Here is a 20,625-nt window from a genome sequence, read left to right as displayed (position 1 = left end):
TCTAAATCTTGTGGAAAGGCTTTAAAGAGGACGAGGAATTAGCTGTTAAATGAGCTGTTAAATCAGCAAAGGTGTGGGGCAACATAGAGACATCCATGGTATTGAATCTATGCCAGGTCAGCATCTTTTCTTATGGTCACATTACACATCTGTGATGTGATGAAAATATTGCTTGACATGACATGGCTTGATTTCCACATGCCAATTTGGTCGGATGTTTAGTGGCTGCTGTGATGCCCAATGTCTTTGATGACTTCCAGAAAATGTTGTTCTTTTATGCACATTCTGTGCATACCTGTGTGGCAGTATGAACATTAATTAGCTCCAGGTGGAAGTGTTTCTATTTATTATGGTTTCTTCTTGACTGAGTAATCAGCTCCTCTGTTGGCAAACTCCACTTCTTTATCATTTCCTGGAAAGCCAGCGTCGCTGCCCCAGCAAGCTACCCCAGAGGTGATGTGAAGAGAACCTCTCGCAAGTGCTCTGAGCAGCTTTCTATTCTGTGACAACCAGTTTTAATTTCTTCTTTATACCTTTCTACCACCATTCTCTATTGTGGACACTGATGTTTACATGTTTTTCATTTGTTACATTAATTATTTCCATTATTTTGGCCACTGCTTTTATTTTCCAGTATCCTTTTTGTTTGTGGCTTTTTAGTGACAGCATTTTTCAACCTTGATTAAGCATCCTGCAAACTAGGTTAATTTTTTATTCTAGCAGTAGACGGGCCACACCTGGCGCCTTAGTAGCGAGACACACCCACCTCATTACAGATACATAAATCAGTGTGCTTTATGTTCAATCAAAAGGAGTCACTGCAACAGTATACCTCAATATAAAAAGAAATGTTTGTGATGTCCATCATTATAGTAAAGACAAAACAAGAAAACCAAAACAAATCAAAATGAAGTAGCATTGAAACAAAATCATTCAAAACAAATCATAGATCTCATATAGAGCTATAGATTTGGAAAATGATACCAGACCTTATCAAGCCAGTAAATAAACCTGAAATTTCAGTTTAGTCCATCATAATGAAGAAAAAAAAGTACAACCACAATGCCCAGGTCAGGCCATCTCTCCAAACTTAGTTAACTCCTTAGGATATCTACTGACACCAACTGTCAATCTGAGTTAAGTGTTAAATTGCAGAAGTCTGTGGGTGGCTAAAGCAAAAGGCAGATGTTCATCAATCAACCATATCCAAATTGTTTATGAAGAAGTAGAGAAAAAAAGCTCTTATTGCAAAAAAAAATCCTTACACACAAAGTTCTTTGCAAACTGTCACTCCGAAAAGTTGAAAGGTCTTTTCAGCTTGAATTCTAAGCAATATCTGTGGTTTCCAACGTAAGATATAAGTCCAATGTGGAGTTTCAGTAGCATTTTGTGATAGGGATGCTTTTTTAGCAGCAGAGACTAACAATCTGGTCAGAACTGCTAGAAAAATAGTTATTGACACTGACTCAATTTACAATTCCAAAGCAACACAGTCTTTAAATGGTCCTGATCTTAACCCCATTAAACATAAGTAGCAAGATCTTAAAACTGCAGTACACCAGAGTTTCGCAAATAACATTCCAGAATATCTGTAGGAACTTCTGACGACACTTGTCACATTGTGCAAATGAACTGAAAATAATCCAAACACTGCTGGCTGTTTTCACACACTGAAAAGTGGTTCAATCATGTATTAAACACAGCAAATTACCCTAAAAGTATATATCTCTGGCACTATGTTTGCCTACTTCAATACTTTCCCTGGTATGTCTTGGCATACGGCCCACTGCTCTCCCTAACAGCTGTAGTGTATCTGCATACAAGCACAAATGACCCAAGGGAGAGAAGCAGAAATCTGCCGGAACTCCTGATGTGCAATCACACACTGAGATGAAATTGAGTTAAGTAGCTTTCTTTGACAGATGATTAAAAGGCTGTCAAATGTAAAGCTTTTGAAATTCTACTGAGACGGAAAAGAACACAAACATATTTTTGTGACGTTTCGTGAGCACTTTACTGATGTTCAGTGGTGTTCATTCGGACTAATGTTTGGGTCCTGCAGCTTTAAAAAATTAAGGAGACATAGTAAGACTTGTATGTGAATCATGACGTGGAATACGATCCTTTTCCTTACAATAATTGTATACAAAAGATATTAGTGACGTTATACTATTATATTTGCTTTAAGCACATTTTAATGCATTCATTCATTCATCCATTTATTATTCCTAATGTATTACCACCACTTTATCCAGGTCAAGGTTGAATGGTTCTGGTTTTCCTGGAATCAATGGGCGTAGTGCAGGAACACACCCCGGATAGGAAGCCTATCCATAGTAAGGTCTTGGCCACCCCCTTCAGACATTGCCATTCGTGTTTGTATGTAGATACCCGACCAGCTGATAGCACAGCTGAGGATTCAGACCTTGAATTCCAGCAGTTGTGGATTAAGCACCCAAAAAAAAGACCTGTAATCCTGTCAGACACAAGGCTTCGTTCATCTCAGACGTACATCAGTTTGCTTTTAAAATTAATTTCTCTATCAAGACTGGATTGTCTTTAACTCTACATCCTATCTGACTTATTTTAGTGCGTGAAAAAGTATTTTGCTTAGCAGTAAAACACAGTAGCCAACTAGTGCTGTGATCTTAAGGTCTCGAGTTCGATCTCAGGTCTGCTATCAGGTGGCCGGGCACCTACACAGACACGCGACTGGCTGTCTGTTTGGTTTTCTCATAAACTGCAGCAGTTACGGCTTCTGCTGGCTGATTGCTGGTGCCTTCACAGAGACGGGGATAATTGGGATCGGTGCATGACTCTCCGTATGCGATACAGATCTCCATATGAACCCGCCTCGTACAAGGGAAAAAAAGCAATCGGCTATGCCAAACTTGTTGGAGGGGGCATTTGATGGGTGGTAGCTTCCTCAGTCAGGAGTGGTCTGCAGCAGTAGAGGCAAAATAGGGGGAAAAATATAGGAAAAAACAAACAAATAAATAACTTATTTTTTTATAATAAATTCTGGTCTTAAGTTTCACTCAACTGCTGCAGTAATTCAAACCAGCTGACCTAAGATGAGTCAGGACTAAAATACTGTAAGCAACTGGAATACCCTGATATAGCTATGCCATTTGTTAATTAAGCCATGAAATACAAAATACACTGGCTTTTTTCCAGCAATTGCCTTAAGTTGGAGTCCTTCGCTGCTTCTAACATGCATAGTATGTCACTTAACAGGGTCATCTTATTCTATTTTCATCTACCATTCTCATTATACATCCCTGGCAGTGTGTATGCCTGCTTTACTACCTCCCTTGGCATGTACTGGCATCAAGCATGCCGTGCTTGCAGACAGCTGTAGTGCAGTCAGGCAGATCTGCATACCAGCACAAATGGCCCATGGGAGAAAACTAGAGAGCTGGAGAAGCCCATAAATTCCACCACAGAATTAAAGAAGGAATAAAGAAAGTGAGTTCAGTTACTATATCAAAAACTCCTGATTTAGTTTTAATCTGGAGAACTTGTGAACTACTTACATCAACCATACCAATTATGATTGTGGCAACCATTCACATTATGAATGTGACAACCATCGCTTTCTTGTCTGTGACTGCTATCCCCAATATAAGTATTAAGCCCCATACATAAAATGTTATACACAGTATGTTCATTTTAACAGGCTTTATGGCTATAAGCAATTTTGCAATTCCAAGTTCTGGTGCACCTAAACTTTGCCAAAATCTAAATTTGCCCTAGGAAGCACTTTGTAGTTCTACAATTACTGACTGTAGTCCATCTGTTTCTCTACATACTTTTTTAGCCTGCTTTCACCATGTTCTTCAATGGTCAGGACCACCACAGAGCAGGTATTTATTTAGGTGGAGGATCATTTTCAGCAAAATGACATGGTGGTAGTGTGTGTTGTGCTGGTATGAATGGATCAGACACAGAAGCTGCTGGAGTTTTTAAATACCATGTCCACTCTATTAGACACTCCATTCTAGTTGGTTCACCTTGTAGATGTAATACTGTGGGGTCCTGACCATTGAAGAACAGCATTGAAGCTAACAAAGCATGCAGAGAGACGGATGCACTACAGTCAGTAATTGTAGAACTACAAAGTGCTTCTATAAGGTAAGTGGAGCTGATAAAATGGACAGTGAGTGTAGAAGTGAGTGTATTTGAAATAGAACTGAAAGAACCTGATTTTGTTATAATGAGAGAGGCGTAGGACCCAAAGGTGCGGAGCAAAAAATAATATTTATTAACAATAAATAATATAAATACAGTACAACATAAACAAAACTCAAACAGAAGACAATTCGGGAAATCCCGAACGAGGCCGCTGGTGTCGCTGGCAACTGAAAAGGAAACAAAACAAAGAAATAGAAAAGGAGCTGAAGCGAGGCGCGAACCCGGGTCGCGCACTCGCAGTGCAATGGTAAGTCCCACTAAGCTACGGTGTAGCCAGGACAACAGGCTCGCCTACTAAATAAGAGGCAGTTGAAAAGAGGGGGAAATATGGAAATAATCCGTTACAGAGACAAAACTAACACAAGGGTGCTATTTAACAGCAGCAAATCGGTTGTGTCACCAGCATTTAGAGGCTGGGAAGAAACCGATATTTACTTTGACACAAGGTTCAAATGAGTGGATTAGAACCGGGGATTCTCGAGTGGAGGAGCGGAGAGTTACCGCTGCACCAAACAGGCAGAGAATAGCCCGGGAAAAACACACGCCTTTAATGGCCTGCGGAATGTGGCTGTTAGCCCAAAGCTAACCCGCTGCTAGCTTGGCAAGCAGGGAACAAGCGGCAAAGCCAAAACAACCGCAGCGCGAGGGCTGCACCTAATCGCACCGGCTCTCCCTAATCAGTGAAACAAAAACCCTAGTTACCTCAGCCTTACAGCTTACACACCCAACCGCTCTAGGAAGCGCCTGGGGTAACCGTTCTTGCCCTGATAAAAGGAATGGCTGGTGCAGAGCAGCCGTGTGACAAACACAGAACAAAGGTGCGACGCCTGCAGACTGGCGACGCCCCCTTAAATAGGGAGCTGACAGCTGCAGGTCGTTGCCCTAATCAGCTGGCCTCCTATTTGAGGCCATGCTGCTCTTTGTTCTGTAACGCCTGCAACGCTGGGAACTGGTGGTATGTTCACCAGACGTCGCAGGCACCCTAACAGATTTAAAGTCTGTCATCAAGCATAAATTAGATTAATTAGAACTTGTAAACAAATTTCATGGTCATGTTTTTTACAGAGGTGAATGTACCTTTAGCTTGTAAATGGTGATTTGGACACACAAGCCAGACTGGTGTGTAAACTTTGTGTATATTTACAACCTGATTTGGTCTTCCAGGTTATTATTAGGATGTTAGCTTGATTTTATCAACACTTCAAAATAAATTTTCAAATTACAGATTAGTTATTGCTATTTCACAAAGACACACAAAGCTTCTGGTATGACCAGGCCCCAACAAAATCCCCATTAGTGGTGCAACAACCGTTCTGACCATAACTGTTAAAACCATGCCCTCAATGAGTGTAATATTAATCCACATCACAAGTATTACATTCATCCCTATCATAAGTATGACAACCATTCTCAACATGTGTGCAATCCATTTACGTCATGAGCGTATCCGGTACATTAGTGTGAAGCACAAAATCTGCTACAGCGTAAAGAAACATTCACCTGTTAACTGTGAGGTAGGAGGTGAGTAACAAGCCTGGTCCATGACATGCTTCCAAAAAAAAACAAAAAAAAACAAGGGTACACAGTGCCAGTTTGATGCATGCTTAAACTAAAACAGTGAAGAAAAAAAATAGCCTCAACCCCCACATCCCCAGTTGTAGCCTAGCAGTTAAGGTATAGGACTACTAATCGAAAGGTTGCTGGTTCAAGCCTCACCTGCCAGGTTGCCACTGTTGGGCCCTTGAGCAAGGCCCTTAACCCGCAATTGCTTAGAAAACATACTGTCACAGTACTGTAAGTTGCTTTGGATAATGTAATGTAATGTAAATGTAAATGTCCCATCTGTGGAGAAAGGTCCACCCTTCTCTTGAGTTCAACAACCATGTGCATCAGGGGCATGCCCCTGCCTGGTCCATTACATTCTTCACATCTTTGGTTGTTGTTGTTTTTGTTTCTAATTGATTAATTACACCTGTTAGCAATTGTTGTGGCTGAAACACATTAATTTAAAAATAACAATGAATGTCCCAATACTTTTGTCCTTATAAAGTACTATTAATGTGAAGCATGACAAAAATTAAGTGTTAATGATGGTTTTGTATGATTGTAATGTCCCCCCCCCCTTTTTTTCCCCACTTTAGCGCATCCAGTTTCTGCCCATCAATTATCCTCTCACTAATGCTGGTCCCTGCTCCTGATTGGGGAGGACGAGGCTTCTCCACGCCCCCTCCGATACATGCACAGCAATCGAACATCTTATCACCTACACTTGACGAGTGCAGTGCAGTACAGCTCTGTGTACAGAGGGACACACCCTCTACCGCACTCCTGTCCCATCTCCGTGCAGGCGCCACCAACCAGCCAGCAGAGGTCGTAATCGCACTAGTCTGAAAGAGAATCCCTATCCGGCTTAATCCCTGCCCCTATCTGAACAACAGGCCAATCGTTGTTCATGTAGCCGCTCAGTCGGCAGGCAGAGCCAAGATTCGATACGATGTATTCGAGATCTCAGCTCTGGTGAACAGCGTGTGTTTTTACCGCTGCGTCACCTGAGCGGCTTTATTGTAATGTTTGATATAACAGAATACAATATATATCATAAAAAAGTAATCATATAACAAAGACATGCTTGGGATTCTGTGAGTTAAGGAAATTTGTTGACATGTACAGCTGATCGGATGTACGCCACAATAAAAAGGTAAATAAAACACAGCAATGATTTGCATATCCCTTTTAACCTGTATTTAATTAAGAACATTACAAAGACAAGCATTTTATTGTTTTAAATATTAACTTCCCTTAGATTCTTTCTTTGCATATCCCAGCTGGTTTGGAAGCTGGGGTCAGAGTGCAGGGTCAGCCATTGTACGGCGCCCCTGGAGCAAGAAGGGTGAAGGGCCTTGCTCACGGGCCCAATAGTGGCAGCATGGCAAAGCCGGCATTCGAACTCTCAACCTTGTGATTGATGGCCCAAAGCTCTACCCACTGAGGAAATATAACACTTTAACTGCTTATCAGTTTGGGATCTTTATTGTTTTTGATGGGTTTCGACAAGTCTGAGCTGCAGAGAGGTAAGTCTAACACCTAAACTCTTACTATAAAGCCCTGCTGTTGTAACAGGTGCAGTATGGAAGTCCCTTAGAAAGACATTGCGCAGATGACAACAAATGTTGCTCCAAAGCGCAGAATATACCCTTCAGCAATATTGATGCAATCACAGATGGTCAAACCATGACAGATCTGGGTTGTAAATTGTGCCCTGGTAACATTTGGGATGATCCTTTTTCTATTTGGCAAGTAGAACAGAGATTCTATTACTTCCAAAAACATTTTGACGGGTTGACTCATCAGTCCACAGGATACATATGGCTATCAACAGTAATTCTGGTTGGATGTCGTTTTGTACAATAAAGACCAAATTTGCATTTGTAGATGCAGCACAAACTGTTTACTGACAAAGCTTCTGAGATGATTTCTGACCCCATGTGCTTATATTTAATGCAGAAGCAGGTTGGATTTTAATGCAGTGTGGCCTGAGTGATCGAACGTCACATGCATTTAGCCTTACCCTTCATATACAAATAGTTGTTCTTATTCTCTAAATATTTTCATAATTTTATGGACTGTAGGTGAATCATTAGGAATCATGTGTGCATATACTGATGGACTATTTGTTTAAACATTTTTTGTGTGGTTTATTTATTTGTTAATTTATTATTTTTATAATAAAAATAAAAATAATTTATTTATTATTAATTTATTGCAAATTTTGACTCTATCTCTGTCTCTGTACAACATGGCTTTGTTGTTAAAGCTTTTTATATACTGAATTTTAATAGCATCAAGTGTCACCTGTTCACCTGTTTACTTGTGGAAAGTTGCAAAACAGGTGAATATTCCAGTCTTATACTGCCTTGGTGCAACGTATTTGGAATGTGCTGCAGGCACCAAATTTGAAAACGGGGTCAGCTGTGTTTCCAAAAATCTATAAAGTTCATAAGGTAAGACGTTAAATAAAGTCTTTTTTGTGTTCTTTTTAATTTAAACCTATAGAAAAAAGTTGAAAAGTAGAAACAAATGACAAATTTGTATGGAGCCCCTGAAGAGTCATGTTGTTTTTTTAAGTAAAAAAAAAATTAAGTAAAAAAAAGTAGTGAGCACCAGATACTAAGATAAAAAGTGATGTGCACCAGTTACTAAGTGGTGTTCACCAGATACTAAGTGGTGAGTACCAGATACTAAGTGGTGAGCACCAGATACTAAGTAATGTGCACCAGTTACTAAGTGGTGTGCACCAGATACTAAATGGTGTACACCAGATACTAAGTGGTGTACACCAGATACTAAGTGGTAAGTACCAGATACTAAGTGGTGTACACCAGATACTAAGTGGTAAGTACCAGATACTAAGTGGTGAGCACCAGATACTAAGTAATATGCACCAGTTACAAAGTGGTGTGCACCAGATACTAAATGGTGTACACCAGATACTAAGTGGTGTACACCAGATACTAAGTGGTAAGTACCAGATACTAAGTGGTGTACACCAGATACTAAGTGGTAAGTACCAGATACTAAGTGGTGAGCACCAGATACTAAGTAATGTGCACCAGTTACAAAGTGGTGTGCACCAGATAGTAAGTGGTGCGCACCAGATAGTAAGTGGTGCGCACCAGACACTATGTGGTGAGCATTAGATTGTATGTGGTGAGCACCAGATACTAAGTGGTGAGCACCAGACACTATGTAGTGCGCACCAGACACTATGTGGTGAGCACCAGATTGTATGTGAAGTGCACCAGATACTATGTGGTGGGCACCCGATACTAAGTGGTGCTCACCAGTTACTATGTGGTAAGCACTAGACACTAAGTGGTGAGCACCAGATACTAAGTGGTGCTCACCAGATACTAGTGGTGAGCAACAGATCAGACAAGCACTTTCTTGCACTTGGGTGAGCACCACCTTGCAGTTATACTCTATCTAAATGGATATTGGCGAGTTTATTGAACTTTATTTTCAGCTAGGTCTCAAATATAAAGACATAACATTTATTCTTGCCAGTCCTCATAGATATGTTATCACTGATATGTTAAAACGAAGGGTTTATTTTGTCGAAAGAACTACAGCAACTTAGTATCTGGCGCGCCACATAGTAACTGGTGTGCGCCACATAGTATCTGGTGCGCACCACTCAGTATCTGGTGCTCACCACATAGTATCTGGTGCGCACTTATGCCAAGTTCACACTACACGACTTTCCAAGTCGTCAGGTCGCTGTACAGTTCACTCTACACGACTGGATTTCTTGTAATCGGGAGTCTTTCAAGTAGGTGTGTATTTCACACTACACGACTGATCTGATCACTGATTTGGCTACGCGAACAGCATGGATTGTTCTGTAGTGAGTTGGAGGTTAATAAATATTTGGTGTTATGTTTTGTAGAGAACGATCAGGTCAGAAATATTGTAAAACTCATTTGTGTGCTGATGTATTCTGATATAAACTATATTATGTCCCTGTCCCACCTGTTTACATCTTCTCCCCTGCGTTTCCCCTCACCCCGTATCTTGCGTTCTCACTGGCTGTTCGACATAGCACTTATTGCCAGTCGGGCAACTCAGATTCAGATATCTGACATGCTAGAAAATCTCGCTTTGGTCGCTCGGATCGAGTTGTTGGGTAGTTCACACATAGCGATTGAGAGCCAAGTTTCGATCACCGAGGGAACGCCGAGTTGCTCCCGAGCCGGCAAATCTAGCGCCGGCCAGTCGGCGAGCGAAAATCAGGGCACAAATCGTGTAGTGTGAACTAGGCATTAGTATCTGGTGCTCACCAGTTAGTATCTGGTGCGCACCATATAGTATCAGGTGCTCACCACATAGTAACTGGTGCACACAGCTTAGTATCTGGTGCTCACCACTTAGTATCTGGTGCGCACCACTTAGTATAAGGTGCTCACCACATAGTAACTGGTGCGCACCGCTTAGTATCTGGTGCGCACCACTTAGTATCTGGTGTTCACCACATAGTAACTGGTGCTCACCACTTAGTATCTGTTGCTCACACATAGTAACTGGTGTGCACCACTTAGTATCTGGTGTTCACCACATAGTAACTCGGATCGAGTTGTTGGGTAGTTCACACATAGCGATTGAGAGCCAAGTTTCGATCACCGAGGGAACGCCGAGTTGCTCCCGAGCCGGCAAATCTAGCGCCGGCCAGTCGGCGAGCGAAAATCAGGGCACAAATCGTGTAGTGTGAACTAGGCATTAGTATCTGGTGCTCACCAGTTAGTATCTGGTGCTCGCCACATAGTATCAGGTGCTCACCACATAGTAACTGGTGCGCACCACTTAGTATCTGGTGCTCACCACATAGTATCAGGTGCTCACCACATAGTAACTGGTGCGCACCACTTAGGATCTGGTGCTCACCACTTATTATCTTAGTATCCATCACGTTTTTACTTACTTTTTTTGTACTTAAAAAATACACCATCCTGATGGCTCCTGATGTTATTTTTATTGTACTTACTGTCCCAGCGTTGAAGAAACGGGTTTGTAAGTGACATTATTATTTGGGCAGGGACCTCTTCCAAAAAAATTAGTCGGATGGCTTGCAAATCCTCTGTAATAAGGAGTGTTTCAATTTAACTTTGACAGGGACAATACAGGGTGTGTGATTAACCCTAAACAGATGAGTGTAAACAGGTTCTGTGAAAGCAGGTCGGATTATTTGGGGTTGCGCCTCTCCAGCCCCGCCCACCTCGTCCCTCCGCGTAGAAAAGAAGCGCTGATGCGTCATGTGTCATGTCAAAGGCGCAAGTCTCTTCTTGCCAGCCTGGTCTCGTCATTTACGTTTTCAACAGCGGATCGGATCAGATTTTTGGGATTCGAGTTGAATGGCTACTGTTTTGCTGATGAGGAGCGGTTCGCCCAGTCCGGCTGTACAGGAGCAGGATAAAGCAGCGATCACAGTGGCGGGAGCCGTGCAGGGAGACGCGGTGCCAGGGAGGAGCGGATTTAATGGCACGCCACCAGATCAGCACCCGCTGGTACGGTAATCTAATGCATGGTACATGTCCGCACACCGCCGGGTACACGATTCTAGATTAAACACATTGTACGTGTTGATAAATAGCTCAAAGTGAGTGAGTGTGTTTGTGTTGTTTTTTTAATGCGCACTGTGTTTATTATGATGAACTCGACTCCTTAATCTGAGCTGAACAGCACATTTGGGGGATCAAGAACATTTAGGATGTTTTGGTGACATTAACAGACTTTCCTTTTTGATACTATTAGCTGACACTGCTGGATTATATAACATCCATCGTCCTGTTACTAACACGTGTATTCATTTGTCCACATACACTTCTAAAAACACTCCACTTTCTGTTAAAATCAACTGGGACTAAATAATTAAAACATACTTTTTCTTGATTTTTTTTTAAATGTGCGTGTTTTCTAAAAATCTAACAAACCAACTGAGCCAAAATGTATACAGCAACCCTGTTTAGAAAGTTCTTAAATGTTATTTCACTTTAAGCCATGACAGATTGCCTACCTTCTCTATGCCCATATACTCAAAGCTGCCTGGTTTGACTGCATTTATTAAAAAGTGGATCAATTGTCTCTTTGCCAAGATTATGAAGAAAAACCAAACTATCAATTTATGCCAAGAGGCAATTCATCCAGCTGATCTGATGTGAAGACCCACCCAAAAGACGGATCTGTAAATCTTAGTTGTTTACTTTTTTTACATTGGTAAGGAGACCAGTGTTCCATGTAGTTTGTGATACATGTACAGTGTATCACAAAAGTGAGTACACCCCTCACATTTCTGCAGATATTTAAGTATATCTTTTCATGGGACAACACTGACAAAATGACACTTTGACACAATGAAAAGTAGTCTGTGTGCAGCTTATATAACAGTGTAAATTTATTCTTCCCTCAAAATAACTCAATATACAGCCATTAATGTCTAAACCACCGGCAACAAAAGTGAGTACACCCCTAAGAGACTACACCCCTAAATGTCCAAATTGAGCACTGCTTGTCATTTTCCCTCCAAAATGTCATGTGATTTGTTAGTGTTACTAGGTCTCAGGTGTGCATAGGGAGCAGGTGTGTTCAATTTAGTAGTACAGCTCTCACACTCTCTCATACTGGTCACTGAAAGTTCCAACATGGCACCTCATGGCAAAGAACTCTCTGAGGATCTTAAAAGACGAATTGTTGCGCTACATGAAGATGGCCAAGGCTACAAGAAGATTGCCAACACCCTGAAACTGAGCTGCAGCACAGTGGCCAAGATCATCCAGCGTTTTAAAAGAGCAGGGTCCACTCAGAACAGACCTCGCGTTGGTCGTCCAAAGAAGCTGAGTGCACGTGCTCAGCGTCACATCCAACTGCTGTCTTTGAAAGATAGGCGCAGGAGTGCTGTCAGCATTGCTGCAGAGATTGAAAAGGCGGGGGGTCAGCCTGTCAGTGCTCAGACCATACGCCGCACACTACATCAAATTGGTCTGCATGGCTGTCACCCCAGAAGGAAGCCTCTTCTGAAGTCTCTACACAAGAAAGCCCGCAAACAGTTTGCTGAAGACATGTCAACAAAGGACATGGATTACTGGAACCATGTCCTATGGTCTGATGAGACCAAGATTAATTTGTTTGGTTCAGATGGTCTCAAGCATGTGTGGCGGCAATCAGGTGAGGAGTACAAAGATAAGTGTGTCATGCCTACAGTCAAGCATGGTGGTGGGAATGCCATGGTCTGGGGCTGCATGAGTGCAGCAGGTGTTGGGGAGTTACATTTCATTGAGGGACACATGAACTCCAATATGTACTGTGAAATACTGAAGCAGAGCATGATCCCCTCCCTCCGGAAACTGGGTCGCAGGGCAGTGTTCCAGCATGATAATGACCCCAAACACACCTCTAAGACGACCACTGCTTTATTGAAGAGGCTGAGGGTAAAGGTGATGGACTGGCCAAGCATGTCTCCAGACCTAAACCCAATAGAACATCTTTGGGGCATCCTCAAGCGGAAGGTGGAGGAGCGCAAAGTCTCGAATATCCGCCAGCTCTGTGATGTCGTCATGGAGGAGTGGAAAAGCATTCCAGTGGCAACCTGTGAAGCTCTGGTAAACTCCATGCCCAGGAGAGTTAAGGCAGTTCTGGGAAATAATGGTGGCCACACAAAATATTGACACTTCAGGAACTTTCACTAAGGGGTGTACTCACTTTTGTTGCCGGTGGTTTAGACATTAATGGCTGTATATTGAGTTATTTTGAGGGAAGAATAAATTTACACTGTTATATAAGCTGCACACAGACTACTTTTCATTGTGTCAAAGTGTCATTTTGTCAGTGTTGTCCCATGAAAAGATATACTTAAATATCTGCAGAAATGTGAGGGGTGTACTCACTTTTGTGATACACTGTATGTCGATCCAAATTCAACAGGATGTAGGTAATTTACATTAAGAGACTCAGATGTTCGATGTTTAATTAAAAGTAAAAGTTAAAAATGACTCCTGAATCACCACATGAATAATCTAATTTCTATTAAAAACTTTCTTTAGTGGAATTCTATCAAAGCAGTTGTTGATTTCTGTGTACCCTTTTTAGTGTTAAATTTTGTGTTAAATCAACAAGTTAATGTTCATGTATTCTCAAATGGACTGTAAACACAATCATAAAGAGATATATTTTCTGGGTACACTGGTTTTGAATTAGGTGTCAAATTATTATATATTCTTTGTTTATTCATGTTTAAAAGGTTTACAGAGTTAAAAGGTTTGCTAGCCCACTATTCGAATCTCTTTGGTGTTAATCTCAGACCCTCAGTGACCCTGACCTGGATAAAACAATTGAGGAAAATGGAATTAAATGAATTCACCACAGTTGCCACCCTGACCCTAACTCTCACTATGGTGCTTTTTTGCCTGACTACAACCTGAGGCTTTGCAACTCATTAGATGTTTTTCCTGGAATCTGTTTGTGATTTGGATAAGATATTATGCATAAGTAGATTTTATCCTTATTAGGCTATTATCTTTTATCTTTATTAGGCTATTATTAGAAAAACTAAATGTAACTAAATGGGCGGCATGGTGGCGCAGTGGGTAGCAATTGCCTGATGGGTTTCCTCTGGGTGCTCCGGTTTTCTACCACAAGTCCAAAGACATTCAGTCATGCTCATTGGAGCTACAAACAATTGCCTACCCTGAGTGATTGTGTATGTGTGTGTGTGTTTGGCCTGTGATGGACTGGTGACCTGTCCAGTGGTGTTAAAATAGACATTTAATGAATAGGAAAGGAAAAGGACCTTTCATGATAAGTGAGATTTATATTTTACAGATGTGGTTCAGTCAGCTAATTTGGCTTACTAATTAAATTAGGTTGAACTGTTACATTCCCAAGGGTGATATGGGTGTTGGGTGATATGGTGTGTTATTCATTTTGTTAAGACCATAAGCATGACTAAGTGTGTTTTCTCTCCTGCTAGATGGACAAATACTTGTCACCTCAGTTCCAGACATTGCCAGAGCATAAGAAGTTTAATCAGAATGGATTGCTGACGATGGACCAGGGCTCACCTTACAGCATCAACATGAACGTCTTCCTGCCCAGCGTCCCCTACATGCACACTGGTCCTTGCCGGCTGACAAGGTCTACAGTGGCACCCCAAATTAAGCCAGAACCCATGCACACACTTGGATACCCAAGCTGCCAGAGCACAGTTACAGCAGCTCTGCAACCATCAAATGAATACGCACATCACTTTAACCCAGCCAACGGAACAGCTCATATTATTAAACAAGAGACACTTGACTTTCAAGACATTCCTTTAATCCAACTTTTGAATTCAGACATCGATTCTGTAGCCCCGGGTCCCCACTCATTCAGCCAGCCACAAAATAATCTTTGCTTATCCATGCCATCATTCAACAACGTACATTCATCCACTCCACAGATTTCAGGGAGAGTGATGTGTGGCATGAACAGTAGTGGATCTTCTTCCGCCGGTCACTACGTTCAACCTCATCATCAGTCGAATGCAATATACCTTCCCCCCTCCCCTCCCAATTCTGAACCCAGCAGCCCTGATAGGAGGAAAGCACTACTTCAAAAGCTGTCTCCCCCTCCTTCCTACACTGCCAGTATGGCATCTAAACTTGCAGGGCCGGCTTTAGGCCCTGGAGCGTCCGTGCCAGTTCAGATGCAAGCCGTGCCTGCCAGGCATAACCGCAGGAGCAATCCTGATCTAGAGAAGCGGAGGATACATCACTGCACTGTCCCAGGTGAGCTATGAAAAGCTGTCAGATAAACATCTAAAGAAAGTGTGAGGAGAAAACTAAGTGCTAGAACCAGTTCTGTGGCTTTCAGTGGAAAAGTTGCGCCATTAGTTCATTTCAAAAGAAATCAACACATTTTACCTAAAGATGGCTATGAGCAAAAAGATTAGTTGTTAGTTTCACTAATATTTTACTATATATTTTGACTCATCACACCTCAGAAATGACAGTAAACTTTATTAAATTATTAAAACCAAACACAAAGCAAAGGTGAGCATTTATTGCCTATTAAACTAAAATTAAAAGAAGATCAGGTGTAAATTCTTTCATTTTCTTTTGTTTATGTTTCTATTTGTATAGCAGTAATTGTATTTTGTTGAAAATGGTGGGATTCTGAGTACATTTACATTTTTAGCATTTAGCAGACGCTTTTATCCAAAGCAACTTACAGTACTATGAAAGTATACAGTCTTAAGCAATTGCGGGTTAAGGGCCTTGCTCAAGGGCCCAACAGCAGCAACCTGGCTGTGGTGGAGCTTGAATCAGCAACCTTCTGATTACTAGTCCAGTACCTTAACCACTAGGCTACAACATCCCCAGTAAAGTAAAGCCTTTGCACTGTCATGTAAACAGGAGTCCAAGAGAGCATAGGCATTGTGTGCTGTCTTGGTGGGATAGCAGGTTATTACTTCCTTCAATTATTCATTCATTGTTGGTTTTACGGTCCGATTCACTGGGCGAAAGGTAGGAAACACTTCGGACAGTCCATCATAGGGCAAATACACATTCAGGGCAACTTTAGAAGCTCTGATTAACCTGACTGCATGACTTTAAACTGTGGGAGGACACTGGAGCTCCCAGAGGAAACCCACACAGAATAGGATAGGACCGCTTCAGCTGGGAATCGAATCCAGTACCCTCTTGCTGTGAGGCTACAGTGCTACCCACTGAGCCACCGTGCCACCCCCTTTATGCTCATGCATAAACAATAAGATAAGATATCCTTTATATGTCATATATACATATACAGATGTACTGTACAATTAAATTATTTCTTCGCATATCCCTGCTTGTTTGGAAGCTGGAGTCAGAGCACAGGGTCAGCCATCGTACGGCGCCGCTGGACCCAACAGTGGTTGCATAGCAGAGCCTGGATTTTAACCACCAATCTTCCGGTTGATAGCCCAAAGCTCTACCCACTATGCTACCACTGTCCCTTAAATAGTGTGGTTTTCTCTCTGTGGAAGCATTTGACAACACATTCACACAAACTTGCAAAATAACATCATTCTAAAATGTTCTCTGAAAAGTAAACAAGTTGCAGCAATGATATTTAAAAAGGAAACTGATACTGGGTTCATTCAATCAATTTCTCTTCAAGCCAAAGCAAACTATGCTTTTGTGTGGCAAAAAGAAAATCATGGTATGAATATAGTGTGGCAAAAAAAGAAACTTGATAAATACTGTGTATTAAAACTAAAAATAAAAAGCTGACTAGGTTGCATATATAGTATGTCAAAGATAAGAGTCATTGCTTTCATAAAGTGCACCTGCATAACATCCACATGTTTATCTATAAAACTGATTTAGCTAAAACCAAAAGTGAAATTTTGGAAACAGCAGATAGAGTGGTGGTTGCACAACACCAGGCTTTTGGTAATTTAGATTTTGACATCACCCCAAAAGTTCTGAATGTTTGCCCATGTCCATGCCCAAGTTGTATCTTTGTGGGTCAGGACCCAGCGCAGCCCTGATCAGAATAAAGCTTGTCGTTACAAGATCATGATCAGTGCTTTATGTCTTGTTATACACACAGTAAAGTGGTGACTGTAGCATGACGTCTTTTTGATAGAATGTTACATCAGTATAGAATGACAATCCCTAACCTCTGCTAAAAATCATTAGTGGCTTAGAGAAGAGTATAGAACCATTATAGTGTGAGCAGATTTCACTACCTAAATCATGATCACCTGAGAGCAACAAGTCAGAACAAGTTTGTTGTAAATATTTCATCTGCTGACTTTTATTACTTCGTTTTGCATCAGGTTGTAAGAAGGTCTACACCAAGTCCTCCCACCTGAAGGCACACATCCGCACTCACACAGGTAAGATTTATTATTTCTACATTCTTTATCTCTACTTTAAAAGTATACTTACATTTCAAGGCAAGTGTGCACCTCTGGCATACAGCTACATACTAATTGTTCCCTGGAAGTCTAAAAAACAGCAAACATTTAAAAAGGACAAATCGTATTTTTAAATTCTCAAAGATTTTTCAATATTCATATATTGGTTTTATTTATTTCACCCCAAAATTAAGTCATCAGGCTTCTTTTTCACTGTGTTTTTAAAGAAAATGTCAGCAACATTTGAGGAAGGTAGTTGTTTTAGCCAAAGCTAACAGTTCTAGCAGCTAATTTAGGTCATTTTTCTAGTGTTTCCTCCAAAGCCATGCCCTTACACACAAGTAGAGCGCCTCCTAGTGTTTATTATTAAGATGTTGGCTGCCACTTTTTTCTATTTATGCAATTTTCCCCTTTAAGGAGTCACACACTGATCTCCATTATTCCCTGTCTTTGTGCTGGAGAACATTGACCAGCCAGCAGAGGTGACACTTGGAGCAGCAATGAGGAATCCATTCAGTCCTCCCACCCTCAGACATAGTCAATTATGTCTCTGTAGGTGCTTGGCCAGCTGATAGCAGAACTGAGATTCAAACTCAAGAGCTTGAGATCTCAGCATTGGTGAACTAGCGGTTGCCACAATTGGTTGCATTATGCAAAAAAGTGTAGATTAGTGGGTAAACATTGAAAATTGCAATCATTCAAAATCATATCAAATCAAGGGGAATAATTTCTGACTCCACTGAATATTTTATTGTTAGCTTTTTAACTGAGTATTATACACATTTGGTGCACTTAGTACAAAACGATCATGTGCTCATTCTGCTGAGGAGTTCCACCTTAAAGTTTAAACATTAAATAGCTCTGACGCATGATGTGATAAAGTGCATATAGCTTTGACAGTATCCATACAGTGTCTGAACATTATTGTTTTTATGAAATGGTAATAACATTCCCTCTAATACATACTGCAATTGGTCAGGATTTAGTATGATGAGCATGCATGTAAGATGTAAGAAACTGTTATAATTAGTAAGATGAGTGATTGGGCAAGCTGAGCAGCTGTAGGTTAAATCAATTAGCATTACTGGCTGAAACAGTATTACCATAGTACATTATTTTAAAGTTCAATGTATTTTATTACGTCTTTTTTAAATGGCTCTGAATTTTACAAGAACTACTATTACTTTATTCTATTACCTTATACACAGATGTCTGTTAGTCTTGTCCTTTCCTATGCACATTCAATGTATATGTTTGTGCTTTCTTTCAGGTGAGAAGCCGTACCAATGCAACTGGGAGGGCTGTGATTGGCGCTTTGCCCGTTCCGATGAGTTAACCCGCCACTACAGAAAGCACACAGGTGTGAAACCCTTCCACTGCTTAGTCTGTAGCCGTAGCTTTTCACGATCTGATCACCTGGCCCTGCACATGAGGAGACACCAGAGCTAGAAGCCCACAGCCACACTGCATATCCTGACTTCCTGTGTAGAACTTTGGTGTGGTAGGATTGCTTTTGTTTTGGCAGCTAATGATGTGCATACGTAGCAACTGTGTTTGCACTAGACCTGTTGCCCATGTGGTACAGCTAAAAAATAAGATTTTTTAATCAGGTATTATTTATTGTGTTATTGATGATGTGCCTTTTCTATTCTATGAGATGTAGTAATCATCTTAAACGCTAAAATATTCCTGAATTTACAGCACCTTACTTGTGAAGTTTCACATTTGTCCTGAATTTTAAAGCATACAAACAAGAGATCAATCCAAGATTATAAGTACATGAGTAGCCCCTTTTAAAGACCAACTACATTTAAAAATGTAAATAAATTCTGTGTAAAGCACTATGTAAAGATAATATTGAATTTCAAATACCAAAGACCCACATTAAAGTAACATGTATGTGTATTTTAAGCTGTGAAAACGTCACAGCTCTAAAAATACAGCATTAACCTTAAAACCATTTCTCAGATAAGAAGAAAACAAGGGCAGTTGTAGCCTAGTGGTTAAGCTGGACTAGTAATTAAAAAGTCGCTGGTTCAAGCCCCACCACTGCCAGGTTGCTGCAGTTGGGCCCTTGAGCAGGGCCCTTAATGCTGAATTGCTTAGACTGTATACTGTCACACTACTGTAAGTCGCTTTGGATAAAGGCGTCTGCTAAATGCCGAAAATGTAAATGTAAATGTAAAACAACCTGACTACTAATGTAATCTGTATTAACTATGGCTTGAACACCGCTCCCAGGAATCAATGCTCCTGCATAAGCCATTAATTTACATGGTCTATCAGATGAAAGGTAGTCTATGTACTGTAGTATGTAAAACAGTGTAATGTCTTTAATAAAACACTCCAGAATCTCTAAAACTACCACAAATGTAATTTTTTTAATTATTATTTTTATATAACCAGTTGATATATGTACATCGAGGGTTAAGGGAAAGCTTTTCTTTTTTGTGGGTAAAATTGTAATTGTAATAAAAGCACAATGTAGAAAGAAATATTTAATCTGGAATATTTTATTTGGGATATTGAAAGCTTTGTATATATTGTAATTCATTCAGTCTTATTTATTTTGTTAAGATAAATGTTTTTATACTTTTATTTTTTCTCTATGCAGATGTTTTTATACTTTTATTTTTTCTCTATGCAGATGTATGCAGATTGGGAGAAAATCTGCATACATCATACATCAGATTGGGAGAAAACAGTAAAGCTATGGGAATAATGGTTTATATTGTTAAAATGTTTTTTATGTTTAATCAGTTTGAAATGAGAATTATGTGAGGGTTTGGATGTAAGTGTATGCAGTGTTGTGTGTACTAAATGGCATCACAAAACTTGAATGTTTTAGACTTTTCTTTTTCAGCTATTAATAAAGATGGTGCAACTGTAATAATAACAGCTATCTGCTACAATTCTGTTAGCAATGTGCTAATGTTACCTACATAAAACAATTGCTACTGTATAATACAACATGTGTGTCTTTTATAAATGAATTACTG

At 40.6% G+C, this 20,625-nt stretch overlaps 1 protein-coding gene across 1 annotated transcript; it reads left to right on the top strand.

The window, feature by feature from the left end:
- The first annotated feature begins 14,710 nt into the window (after positions 1–14,710).
- On the top strand, positions 14,711–19,243 carry klf5b (Kruppel like factor 5b). The gene is made up of 3 exons (XM_063006500.1): positions 14,711–15,506; positions 17,546–17,605; positions 18,897–19,243. Exons 1-3 carry the CDS (start codon positions 14,711–14,713, stop codon positions 19,073–19,075), a joined length of 1,035 nt encoding a protein of 344 aa, XP_062862570.1. The 3' UTR covers positions 19,076–19,243.
- Positions 19,244–20,625: the final 1,382 nt, after the last annotated feature.

Source organism: Trichomycterus rosablanca, chromosome 12 (assembly GCF_030014385.1).
Source record: "Trichomycterus rosablanca isolate fTriRos1 chromosome 12, fTriRos1.hap1, whole genome shotgun sequence".
In the NCBI taxonomy this organism is placed as follows: Eukaryota; Metazoa; Chordata; class Actinopteri; order Siluriformes; family Trichomycteridae; genus Trichomycterus; species Trichomycterus rosablanca.
The sequence above is the reverse complement of the archived record's forward strand: the minus strand, read 5'-3'. Positions and strand labels throughout refer to the sequence as shown.

Excerpts from the sequence above, each read along its gene's own strand:
- klf5b (XM_063006500.1), top strand. The coding sequence starts at position 14,711 with ATGGACAAATACTTGTCACCTCAGTTCCAGACATTGCCAGAGCATAAG. Across the intron at positions 15,507-17,545 it reads ACATCACTGCACTGTCCCAG|GTTGTAAGAAGGTCTACACC; the intron begins GTGAGCTATGAA and ends GTTTTGCATCAG. Across the intron at positions 17,606-18,896 it reads ACACATCCGCACTCACACAG|GTGAGAAGCCGTACCAATGC; the intron begins GTAAGATTTATT and ends GCTTTCTTTCAG.